General features: G+C 38.9%; 1 protein-coding gene across 1 annotated transcript in view; it reads left to right on the top strand.

Moving 5' to 3' along the window:
* Positions 1 to 12,934, top strand: part of LOC149288681 (myoferlin-like) — a 58,815-nt gene that overhangs the window by 43,249 nt on the left and 2,632 nt on the right. Inside the window, exons 39-50 of the mRNA XM_089491385.1 lie at positions 1,641 to 1,652; positions 3,342 to 3,440; positions 3,680 to 3,805; positions 4,339 to 4,494; positions 4,872 to 4,963; positions 5,649 to 5,819; positions 6,157 to 6,305; positions 7,339 to 7,478; positions 8,686 to 8,774; positions 9,380 to 9,475; positions 11,026 to 11,167; positions 12,300 to 12,399. Of these exons, the coding sequence (XP_089347511.1) occupies positions 1,641 to 1,652; positions 3,342 to 3,440; positions 3,680 to 3,805; positions 4,339 to 4,494; positions 4,872 to 4,963; positions 5,649 to 5,819; positions 6,157 to 6,305; positions 7,339 to 7,478; positions 8,686 to 8,774; positions 9,380 to 9,475; positions 11,026 to 11,167; positions 12,300 to 12,399 (1,372 nt within the window). The remainder of the gene's footprint in view (positions 1 to 1,640; positions 1,653 to 3,341; positions 3,441 to 3,679; positions 3,806 to 4,338; positions 4,495 to 4,871; positions 4,964 to 5,648; positions 5,820 to 6,156; positions 6,306 to 7,338; positions 7,479 to 8,685; positions 8,775 to 9,379; positions 9,476 to 11,025; positions 11,168 to 12,299; positions 12,400 to 12,934) is intronic.

The raw sequence follows: 12,934 nt of genomic DNA, 5'->3' as shown, positions 1-12,934 counted from the left end.
AGCCAAGGTGTGTATCCGCTCACGTACCTGGTTTATTCTCACCTGGTGGCCAGAATTCACTTTTTCCTTTTCTTATCTTACATTCAAACCCAAAGCTAATCCCCCACCATGACGCCCGATTATATGTCTATACAAAGGGAATTCCCATTATATTTCTAATTGGAAACATTGTTTAATAAAAGTGCTTTAAAAGCGTGTAGTTCTGTTTCAAAATAATGCCCTTTTTTTTTTTTAATTAAATATCACATTTTGATAGCTGTACATGTAAGTCACGTGTTAAAGCTCTGTTATAGTATGTTGGTCATCTAGACCGTCCTTATCATATTGGAAAAGGGCTCTAGAAGTTTGAGTCAAGACTTTTGAATGCCAACTTTGAAGATCTAAGGAGTTGATGGCGGGATCTGCAATTTGTTTACTGTACCTACTGATAAAAATGATAAAATTATTTAAACTATTAATATTATATGCGTTATAATTGTTGTTATATAACCCCCTAATTTGAGAAAAACGCAGTATGGTTTATTAGCAGCAACCCCTTATTATTTGAATAATTACATTTTACGAAGTTATTCAATTAAAAGTAGCAAAGATTCACTTCCATAAGAATAATCCGCAGCATCGTAATGGAATTACAGTTTAATAGAGTATAATTTATTATGCAAAATATGATGCTTTTCCCCCTTATGTAAAGCACAAAAGCTACTATATAGACTCTCCTCCCAACATAGAAGAAAACATTAAAAAAAAACACACACACAACAGGTTTATCCTACAAATTTCACAAATTATGTTCCAATTTCCAGTTATTAAGCAGTATGTCAACAGCAGTCGGAAAAATGACATCACCAACCACCGTGCATGTATGTATGTCGCGTGACCTCACCTGACCTGTCTGGCCAATAGAGCCTCTTCTCGGTTCTTCAGTGGTGGGATTTTGGAGTGACTTTGTTTCCGAATAAGACGTGATTACAACAATTTGTTTTTTTGAGTCCCCAAAAATAATTATTTTGCCCCCCAAAAAACAAAATCAATCAGTTTTGATGTCTAAACAAAGCATATTGTAAATTTGATCACAATATGCTTGTATTTCACTTTAATTAAAATCAAATCTTCATCAGAAATTCTCTTTCGAAATTTAGGAAATTGTCTGAATTTTTTTTATTTTTTCAAACTTTTCAATGATCTCTCCAAAATCTTGTTGCGTCGGAATATCCATATATGTATATATATATTTCAAAGTAAAACACAAGCCACGGGGATCGGACTAAGAAATCCTGTATCACGCACATGGCTTAAATGGGTTTCCTAATTTAGATTTTTTTTTTTGAATGGTAATATACTTTTTCTATTTTTATTTTCATTAATTTTTTTTTTCACAACAGACATTTATTACATACTAAAAAGATGGTAAAAAAAACCAAAATTAATTATCCTGATGGTAAAAGTGTAAAAAAAAACTAAAATAAAATAATCTAAAAAAAATGTGTTTTTTAGTATGTAATAAACCGAACACTAACCTTCATTATTTGTTGCCTTTGAGTAATTTTATGTTTTCAGCCAGATAAATCCTATTTTTCGAATACTAACAAGTTGTTCTGTTACTTTTATTTTTGGCTCTGTTCCTTTTTTGATGAAAACAGCTTCAAGAAAAGGTAAGAAAAAAAATTCAAATTCTTATATGGAGCTTAAACGATGTCTTAAGAAATCCAAATGTTTAAAAAAAAAAAAAAAAAAAAATATTTATTAGAACATAATATTATTGAAAGAAAGCCTGTTCCTAATCATTTTTAACTATTTTTTTACATACATTTTTTTTTCTTTTTTAAATTATATTTTAATTTATATTATTACAGCCCTAAAAGTTACTAGAATGTGTATAGAAACACCAGGAAACTTGCTTGTAAATGTATTTCTGTATACTTAATAATAGCATAAAAAACATAACGCTACCTAAAATATGGTGGGGAAACCAAAGGAAATTCTTGCCTGAGGTTCCATGTGGTCTAGAACCAGCCACGAAGCTTATAGAGATGTCTCGTGAGATAAGGTTTGGTGGTTTGACACAGAGCTGACTAGATGTACTGAAACTTATGGTTTTTATCTACCATCTCTGTTTTTTTCAGAGAAAACCTTGTGCTTGCACTCATATAGAGAGGTGAAAATATTCCCTAATATTAAGCAGTATAGGCCCAAAAAATTAAGCCCCTTAAAGTACCTCCAATTTAAGGTCTTACTGATAAATATTCATATGAAAGAAACCAGAGCTGATTTTTTTCCATCAATTGCAAGGAATTTCACGTTTTGGCTGCCATTCAGAGCTTCGGAGTCTGTTTTCCGTGGCTTAGGACACACGATCCAAAAAAATACACATTTCAAGTGTATCTTTTTTTGAGCAAAGGGGGTTGAGGACAGGCAGGCTGGCCAAGTAGTTCTTATCGTTTTGTCGGCTCTCAGATTTCTGTAGATTACTGAGAAATTTGTGCTAATTTTGTGCAGAGTCTTGGAAATTTTCTTAAACCCATCTTGGTGATAAAGGGTAGCCAACCTCTGAAATTACATCTGTTTGTCAACTACAACTACAGTGAGTTGGCCAAGCAAATAAGACGCCTTCTTTGGTCGATGGTAATAGCTTTTTTTGGGCCTAGGGTGGTGTTTCCAGGGGGGGGGCACTCTCTTGACCATTAATGCTACTGCTCAAAAGAAGGAGATCTCTGATCTCCCCAACCGGCCCATATACGCCACCATACCCATAAACTCCGTTGGAAATGCCCATAGACACTGAGCGCGGGATATGACATCCTAGCCAGGCGCTTCATTGGAGGGTGTTAAATGTGGAGTGGGCGGCTGAGGGATCCTGCCATGGATCAGGCCTAGGTAAGCTCCAGAGGTAAATAGGTCTCTGCCAACTTTGAAGGTTATGTTGTTCTACATCTTCGTCTATGTTGGTCCAATAATACGTATCGCCTTCTACCAAATGCTTGGTCTTCTCTCGCGCCAATATGGCGATATCCATTCTCGAGACAAGTAAGGGATTTTTAGGTCAACAAAAAATTGGCTACCATTGGTATAGATTGCATGATCCACTGCGACATCAGTTTGTAGCTTTTGTGTTATATCCAATACCTTAATGTACGATATACCTGCAGAAATCTCTAGACAAACAAACGTGATAATTCAGTTTTTTTTGGTTTTTTTTTTTATTAACAATCTATTTTAATTGGAAAAAAAAAAATACTTTTTTGGTAACTTTACTGCTAACAGGTAAGAATATACACAGCTGTTAGGGTGTCCTGCTGACAGATATGCTTTTATGGTCTAAGAGATCATTTTTATTGCCTTAGGAGGAAGAGATTGTCGACTGGTGGAGCAAATACTACGCTTCAACAGGAGAGCACGAGAAATGTGGGCAGTACATACAGAAGGGCTATGACACGCTGAAGGTGGGTCGTAACACGGCGCTTGCTTTACGATAAATGCATGTGAAGTTCCCAGGGCTAGCTTTGCTCACTGCCTGCCCCTTTAAATCTAATGAGATTAGCCCATCCCCCCCATATGTAGCTTGCTCCACCTCTTTCCACCTCCCACGAGGAGCAGGAGAGCTCCAAGTTCATCAGCATGATTATAGATAACAGTAACATTCTAACAGTCTGTAGTATTAACACTCTTGCTTCGTCTATAGGTGTATAACACCGAACTGGAGAGTGTTCCTGAATTCCGTGGTCTTACAGATTTCTGCGATACGTTTAAACTGTACAGAGGGAAGTTTGAGGAGAACGAGGACCCGTCCGTTGTAGGAGAGTTTAAGGTAATCGGTTTAAGGCTGTCATTGAGCTTTTGAAGAGTAATTGGATATTTTGTCAAATTGTTATGATAATTACATGTGATTAATTCACAATATTACCCCCTTGGTGAGTCAACAACAACTCTAATGATGTACCTGGGCACTCAGGTGAGTGGATACTCTACAACAGGATGGTTAATATTCTACGCTGTCCGTAATGGTGCTAACGTCGTCTGAACTAATGAATTCTCACATAGCTATGATTTAAAAGAAACCCCTTGTATAATCGGCCTAGTCTACTTAAATGGCAAAAAAAGGTTTTGATTTCTTAAACTGTGTTTAGTGGTTTAAATCCTAAAAAGCATATTAACCCCTTAAGGAGATCAGGTTGTCCTTAAACCCATGAATGAAAATGTATTGTGAGCCCGTACAAGTACACGCTATGTCGTGAAGGGGTTAATATGGCTAATATGGGATAATATAGAACTACAATGTAAAATAAATAGGCTAAGAAGTATGTTTATGTAAGTATAAAACTCTTCGTTCCTTTCGTGTAGGGCTCCTTCCGCATCTACCCCCTTTCAGATGATCCCAATATTCCTGCACCTCCTCGACAGTTCAGAGAGTTGCCGGACAGCGGTCCACAAGAGTGTATAGTACGCATATACATCATTAAAGGAATAGATCTGCAACCAAAAGATAACAATGGGCTGGTAAGTGTCTAGAAAATGATCTGCCCCCAGGTTTTGTAGCGGGGGGGGCAACCACCTCCTTGGATCTGCCACCCTTGGCCTTGCCGAGCTGATATTGGCCTATGGAGAACCTCCAGTTCAGTCGCTAGATAACTCGGGTTCATCAATCTGCTCCGGCATTGTATTTTAATTTACAATCCAACCTGCGGCCCTTCGGCTGCTGCAGGACTACATCTCCCATACTGCTCAGCTAGCCCCTTAGCTGAAAGAGCATTGTGGGAGATTTAGTCCTGCAGTAGCTGATGGGCCGAAGGTTGGACGCCCCTGCTCTACTTTACATCTTAGCACAAGCTGCTGATTCTGATGAAATGCTGTTTTTTTCCCCATTTTTTTTTTAGTGTGATCCTTATGTCAAAATTACGCTGAGCAAGAAAGTGATAGAAGATCGGGACAACTATATTCCCAATACTCTGGATCCCTGTTTTGGAAGGTATGAGATATTGTGTGTGTGTGTGTGTGTGTGTGTGTGTGTGTGTGTGCGCATATAATCACACACTTTTTTTTTTTATATATATCTTTATATATATATATATATATATATATATATATATATATAATATATTTTATTATTATTATTAAATTTTTTTATTTTTTTTTTACAAAAGAATAAAAATAACAGTCTGTGTTAGTTGTGTTCCCATCACTGAAGGCATATGCAACACAAGCTTTATATTTTGTATGTAAATGAATCCCTATATATAGTATAGCACTGGGTGCTGCCATCTGGAATAATTCTAATTACCCATATTTTGCCTATTGGTTTAGTTGAATTATATCCATTAGCTTAACTTTGGGAGATGGTTTCTCCTTATTATACTTCACCATAGGTCACCAGATGTTATGACCAAAATCTGGTGACGTCTCTTACTTTTTAAAGAAATAAATCAATGAGAAGCTCTCACAAGTAAGCGTGGCGGTACAACGCACATTAAGAAAGACAAGTTTTGCAATAAAAAAACTCAGCATACAGTGATTTTAGTGTTTAATATATTTTTTGAAGACACTATGTTCATTCTAAAAAGGTTCTCCCATGGTCCCCAGCCCGTTGACCATCATGATTTAGTAAAGGTCTCCTTATACCCTCAATTAAGCTCTTCTGATACTTCTTCCTACAGAATGTATGAGCTCAGCTGCTTTTTGCCGCAAGAAAAAGACCTGAAGATCTCGGTTTATGATTACGACGCGCTGACACGGGATGAGAAAGTAGGCGAAACCATCATAGATCTGGAAAACCGCTTCCTTTCACGCTTTGGGAGTCAGTGCGGAATCCCCCAAACCTACTGCGTGTAAGTTCATGGCAATCGCCGGCGTCTTCATCGTCAGAAGCTCGTTCCCAGTGTGACGCTCTAATTTCTCAATTATTATTGTTATTATCTTTTATTTATGTAGCGCCAACAATTCAAAAGGGTCAGCATTTACGATCTGGGTATTCTGATAAGAAAGCAGGCAATGCAGAGGGTATTTGAGAGAAGCATATTTCATACCTACTGTTCGCAGACTGATACCCCACTGCGATTATTTAAAAAAACAAAACAAAAAACACCTTTATTTAAAATTTTTCCAAGACACATCAAGTCTTTATTTTAATAATAATACATTTTCATATATTTTATTACTTTACAGTTCAGGAATAAATCAATGGAGAGATCAATTGAAACCCACCCAGATCTTACAGAATGTCGCAAGATTAAAAGCGCTTCCTCCTCCCGTGTATTCAGAAAATGGAACAAAAGTCTGTTTGGCGGGACGTGAGCACACACTCAATGATTACGGTGAGTTTTAATGTGCACCAACATTATGTCCTGTTCCCTGTTGTGACTGTTGTAGCTTCGATCTTCCAGGCTAGGCTTAACTCCCCATTGAAAACCCCAATAATGACACCACACCATAGAATATGGATAAGAAAAGGCCACAGCCAATTTTATTTTTTTAGAGTCATTGTCACGCCAAAACCTGAAACAATAAACATCGGTGCGTTAACAAGGACAATGACTCCAAACACCAACATGTAAATATATACAATAAACACCCAAGCTTGCCAAGTAATGCAGGTACCAGAACCAAATACCACTTAAGGAAGGGATATACCGAGATGCCCCCACCCTGACCTGAGGTTCCCAGCACTGACAGCCAAGAACCTCCCACCAGATGTTACCAACCATTCACTTACCACCACATTAACCCCCTGGATACCTGGCAAGCTGCCGCCCCACAGACTGTGACAAACGACACAAACCAACAAACAAAAGAAAAAGGGAGGGAGGGTGGGACACGCAACCAGGTAAGCTGACCACAAGAATGGCTCCTGAGCCCAGGAAAGCAGCCACTTATATAATCTTCCCCCCAACTCCACCCCCGAAATTCCCGCCAAAAATCCTACCCCTCCTTCGCACAACAGTCAGGGCCCACTATAGCCCATGCTGGCCCCCCCGTGGGCATCATTACGATAGGCACTTCCTAAGCAATTATTCTCTTTTTGGGTCTAAACAGTCAAAACAGCTTTAACTCCCAACACCCAAAGCAAGGACACGGTTTCTGGTTTTCAACACATTTCTTGTTAAGTTGTAATTTTTATGCATGGTTATTTAAGCAACGGATTGTTCTATTATTGCTTAGCATAGTCTAGCCACACAACTTTTAACCAGGTCCCTGAAAGTTGACATTTAATTTAAATTAGATATTTATTTGTTTACAATTTCAAATATGCAGTCTATATGCTGAGTTTAATTGTGTGTGTGTGTGTGTGTGTGTATGTATATATATATATATATAATTCATTTATTTGTTTTTTGGTTTTTTACTTAGAAAGTAACAAACAAATTCACCAGCACCTGGGACCTGAGAATGAGCGTCTGGCCCTGCATGTCCTGAAGACCCAAGGTCTTGTTCCTGAACATGTTGAAACCAGAACTTTGTATAGCACTTTCCAGCCAAACATTCCACAAGTAAGTTGGTTTTTTTTAATCATTATTATTATTATTTTTATTATTAATACGCTTACATCATTAATAGTATTTTTACAAAAATGGTGCTTAAAGAATTAAAATTTTAAAATGTAGCCCTTTTTGTCGCCTCCTTTTAAATATGTGCCACTTATAGTCTATATGAATATAGTCCACAGGTTGGTGTGGTACCCGCCACGTTGTTTACTTTTTTAGTACGTTATAACCATAGTGATGTAAGTCTATTTTCAGGGGAAAAAATATTTAATAACACTGATTGTAATCGTTATAATCAAAGTACTAGTAATATACTTGTGCATTCGTACTTATTTAAGGTCTAACGAATGTTCGAAAACGGTGAGGGACCCCCAACTAAACAAACGAAAACAGAGAGCTTCAACTTTTGCGTTTTTGTTGTGTTTTTCCCCCACCACTTACACTCTCTCTCTCTCTCTCTCTCTCTCTCTCTCTCTCTCTCTCTCTCTCTCTCTCTCTCTCTCTCTCTCTCTCTCATGTTCTCTCAATGTCTCTCTCTCTCTCTCTCTCTCTCTCTCTCTCTCTCTCATGTTCTCTCAATGTCTCTCTCTCTCTCTCTCTCATGTTCTCTCAATGTCTCTCTCTCTCTCTCTCTCTCATGTTCTCTCAATGTCTCTCTACCTTCACCGCCAACCACTTGTCCCCACCGTGTCCCCATCTCCTTTTCCGCAGCTCTGTTTCTCTTGCCTCTTCTTGTTCTTCTTTCTTAGTCTGCTTCTCCTCAGTATCAGCTCCATAAACCAGGCCTCCTGGAGCGCTTCCATAAAAGGGAGGAGCCTCTGCACCTAGCCTCTCTCCGATTGGCGGATTGAGGGAGAGGCTGTCCTCATGGAGCGATCCTTTGCCCTGCCTTTTGACAGAAATACAATTTATATATATTTATATATATATATATATATATATATATATATATATATATAATCTCTATCTATCTTTTTTTTTTTTTTTTTTGACATTTACTCAACTGCTCAAATTTTCTGTGGGTATCGAAAGAAAAAACAGTCTAGACAGATATTTAAATAAGAAGGTGAGAGTGGGAGATGTATGTGGCTTTACACACACCCCAGCATATGGGGGTCGATAAAAGTGATTTTTCCAGAATGGGGGGCCTTTTTTAATGAAGATATAAAAAGTGAATTTCTGTTTTTTGTTTTCTTTTCTTTTTCTCCTTCAGGGTAAATTACAGATGTGGGTTGATATTTTCCCTAAAAATTTAGGACCACCTGGACCACCCTTTAACGTCACGCCACGCAAAGCTAAGCAGTAAGTTACTTGAATTTATACCAACATCAAACAATGAAAACGATTTAAACATCTCCACAGTTCCTTTTATATTCCGTTTTTCCATTTAATTAGTGACATGTGCATCTTCAGGGCGCCAGGGATATGAATGTAGATTTCCAGTATACATTGACTGGAGTGGACGTAGGATCTCTGGGTGTCTTCTACATCCAAGCATTGGCCAAATATGCGTTTCCAGTCCATAGGTACTGGACACACATAATGCGATCCCTGAATTCACAGGAGCTTTTTGATAATGACCCTTCGATGGAATAAAGAATGATCTTGTATTTGCTATTGTGAGAGTTTAGTTCTTTACATCTTATCTTCAATGGTGGAAGCCAACGCCGACTCCAAGCCAATGCCTGACTCTACCTGGCATGTTAAGCGTGAATGGATGGGAGCTAGAGCCAAGCCGGCTCAAATTCATCCTCTTGTTTAGTCCTGTTGTCCTTTATGTCGCAGACTTGTGTAACACAACAGGCTGTCAGAGATAGACTTCATGGTTCCATGTTTGCTGTAATGATTCACAGATTTTCGGTTTCAGGCTCTAAGTTGTAATTGCTTTCCTTATGTGTGCATCATAGGTATGTCCTTCGAGTCATTGTTTGGAACACCGAAGATGTCCTCCTAGATGAGAAGAGCATTACGGGTGAAGAGATGAGTGATATTTATGTTAAAGGGTAAGCATCATCCCGGTTTTTAATATTAACTTACATGAAGTGATTAGATATATGTATTGAGGCTCAATGAGCCAGAAGATAGAGGAGGAGGTGTATGGATGGACCAGCCGTTTACAGTAACTGGCATACTGACATACTGGTCATTAGGCAGCTTGGGATGCCGTATATTTTAATCTAATTTACATCTATCCTGAGCGTTATCCAGCCAACCCCAGGGCAACCAAGACGTCAACACCATTGTTCCAAGGGCAGTATTCCAATACGCTCCTGTATTCTAAAACCTCCAAATGATTTTCATTTCGGGGGTTAGAGAACGGATTCCCTTCAAGGCATCGATCCACCAACCGTAATTTGTTTTAGACAGCTACAAAGTACTAAATATTCCGATATTGACGTTATCCCATAAGTTTAAATCTTTTTGCGTAACGCCGACTGATTTACTACGGCTTTCTCCTTTGCTTTTAATTTTCATAAATATGTAAGTAACCTATACTCCGACGAAACAGTGGGACGGCTTCTTTTTATATGTTTACGGGAAAATAATTCTCAAAGGGTTAAACGCCATTAGGGAATATTATATTTCCAAACCCACTCAGGACTTGAGATCATCATATATCATCATCTCATCTCATATCAGACCTCAATGTTTTTTTGGGGGGGGGATTGTGACCATGTGAGACGTCTTCTTCTGCCTTGGAGTTTTTCATTTGTATGTTAACCCCTTAATGACAAAGCCCGTACGTGTACGGGCTCAAAATACATTGTTTTAAATGGGTTTGGGGACCGCCCATTGTCCTTAAGGGGTTAATGATTAGACCCCCATATTGCTGCTCTTCTTCGTGCTGGTGGTCCCAGCAGGTGCGAGTTTAACGGAGTGTTGAGTTATGATGTCATATCCCAATGATCGGCTTCACACACAACCTGAGGAGACCAAAAGCTTGAGGAGGACCTTCAAGCCCAGCTTGCTCCTTCTTAAGGACAAATGCCCCAAAGTGTCTTCTGCCTCTAACGACAACCCAACGCAGTAAGTCTCTATAACAGAGGAGCCCACCCAGGGAATCATCGTGACATCTGACTTGTGGCATTGATCTGACTTGATCTCCGCTTTTGGTAGAAACGTTCCACAGCAGAACCATGAGCTACGTCGTTGCCCCGTACCGTCGCCCGGTGTCAGGATGTGTTTTTGTGTGAAACACCATGATTTAATTAGATTTAAAATATTAGAAGATACTGGTTCTTTGATTCCAGGCTTGGATACTGTGTCTCACTGTTTGATTTTCACCAACGAAAACGGCTGTATTTTCCAAGTTTGTGTTTATTTTCGCTAAATCGCTGCCAGATGAGGGGCCATCGAGCCAAGCCCGGTTCCTACCCACCGCGATTTCCAACCCTTCATTTCACGCTTGGCGCGAGGGCAACTTCCCGAGCAACAGGGCAACGCCGTAACACTTTAAACACACGCTCCCGTAATCGCCGCGAGACTATTCCTGGAAGGCATCGTTCTCTGAGTTATATAAACCCCCCCAATATGTTTGAATATTATTTTTCAGTTGGATTCCTGGCAACGAAGAAAATAAGCAGAAAACAGATGTGCACTATCGGTCACTGGACGGCGAAGGGAACTTTAATTGGAGATTTATTTTCCCGTTTGAATATCTTCCAGCTGAACAACTGTGCATTATTTCTAAAAAGGTAGGTTCTTCAAACACAGCGGCATCTGTATTAAATATGAGGATTTCATCCGGAGACATGCGCTGCCGCAGGGGTCGAGAGATCATTTTTACCCCTTTTAGTAAACCCTACCAAAATCTTAAAGGTGCTGTCCCATGTACTCGGCTGAATTTAACACTTTCATAACCAATTGTGGTATTAGAGCATCCCAACTCTTGTTAAATGTCCGAATCCTTCCGAGGACGGCTCGGGGGTCGCAAGGCGGCCATGGCGCTTTAAGGTGCGTAAGATGTATCCGCGTATCCAGCTGGTGGATATGCTATATTACATTTTTATGCTATCCAGCCGGCGGATATGCTATATTACATTTTTATACTATCCAGCCGGCGGATATGCTATATTATATTTTTATACTATCCAGCCGGCGGATATGCTATATTATATTTTTATACTATCCAGCCGGCGGATATGCTATATTACATTTTTATACTATCCAGCCGGCGGATATGCTATATTACATTTTTATACTATCCAGCCGGCGGATATGCTATATTATATTTTTATACTATCCAGCCGGCGGATATGCTATATTATATTTTTATACTATCCAGCCGGCGGATATGCTATATTACATTTTTATACTATCCAATTGGCGGCCGCATTCTAAGAAACCCTATCTGTCGCTAGAGCGGCAGTGTCGGTTTACCAGCCACCGGCCTACTAGGCACCTGCCTACTGTGCCAAATGGCCAATCTGGGCCTGTTCTTCCATCATATAAAAGTCTGCCTGTTATTTTATGGAATGGTTAATTAGGATCCGGCGCAAAAGCAGGCGCTGATAGGTTGTTGCAAATGAAAAAGGACTATTAAAAGTTAATTTCATTCATTCGATTAAACCTTTTAGAGTTAAAATACAATGTATTGCGTACAACGCGGTATCCTGCTAAGGTTGATTTTCAGTTCATCTTTAAATGAAACGATCGAAAGGATAAAGCTAGGTTAAGTTTAGCAAAAAAAAAAAAGGTTTGGAGACGATTAGTAACAAAAGCCACAGACGATGCAATACGTACCAGTTTCTTTAGCTTTAAAATAATATATTATATTATTTCTATTGGCTGCTTCTCTTTCTCTGAACCCTTTCTCTATTGGCTTAGGAACATTTTTGGAGCCTCGATAAGACTGAATTTAAATTGCCACCTAAACTGGTCCTTCAAATATGGGACAACGACAAATTTTCACTGGATGACTACCTGGGTACGTAAATTCACGTTTTACCTATACGAATGATTCCTTGCGATTTTTAATATATAATACCTTAAAACAACAATTTGAAACTCTCCTCAATCTGGAGAAAAAAAAGCCATCAAACCCGTAATCTGCTCGATCAACAATGTTACCGATACGTCATTGTTTTGTCCTTTTTAAGAACGGAATATCTGATTGCAGCACTGAAATAATTTAGTAAGAACCTCTGATGTATTCTCAATCATCTGCTTTATTTGTTAAGAAGCCAAACTTTTTAATTCCCTTTTTATTCTTTTTAATGAGAAAAAATCACCGCTGATCTTTGATCTCCGCTGAAGCTTTGCTGTAATGTATGTGCCAAACCATATGTGATGTATCCTTGGTGGGGGGGGGGGAGTGGAAAGGGTCCCTATGGAAGGACCGTAATTCTCGTGGACACTTTTACTAGTGTACTGACTCATCCAAAGCTTTTACCAAAATTATTGTTTCAACAATAACCTGTTAGGATGTAAATGTTTGACCTGGGATGCCACAAAGAAATGCC

This window comes from Sceloporus occidentalis, unplaced genomic scaffold, assembly GCF_023333645.1.
Source record: "Sceloporus occidentalis isolate IW3139 unplaced genomic scaffold, rSceOcc1.0.p SCAF_50, whole genome shotgun sequence".
NCBI classification, from domain to species: domain Eukaryota; kingdom Metazoa; phylum Chordata; class Lepidosauria; order Squamata; family Phrynosomatidae; genus Sceloporus; species Sceloporus occidentalis.
This window is presented reverse-complemented; position numbering and strand designations above follow the sequence as displayed.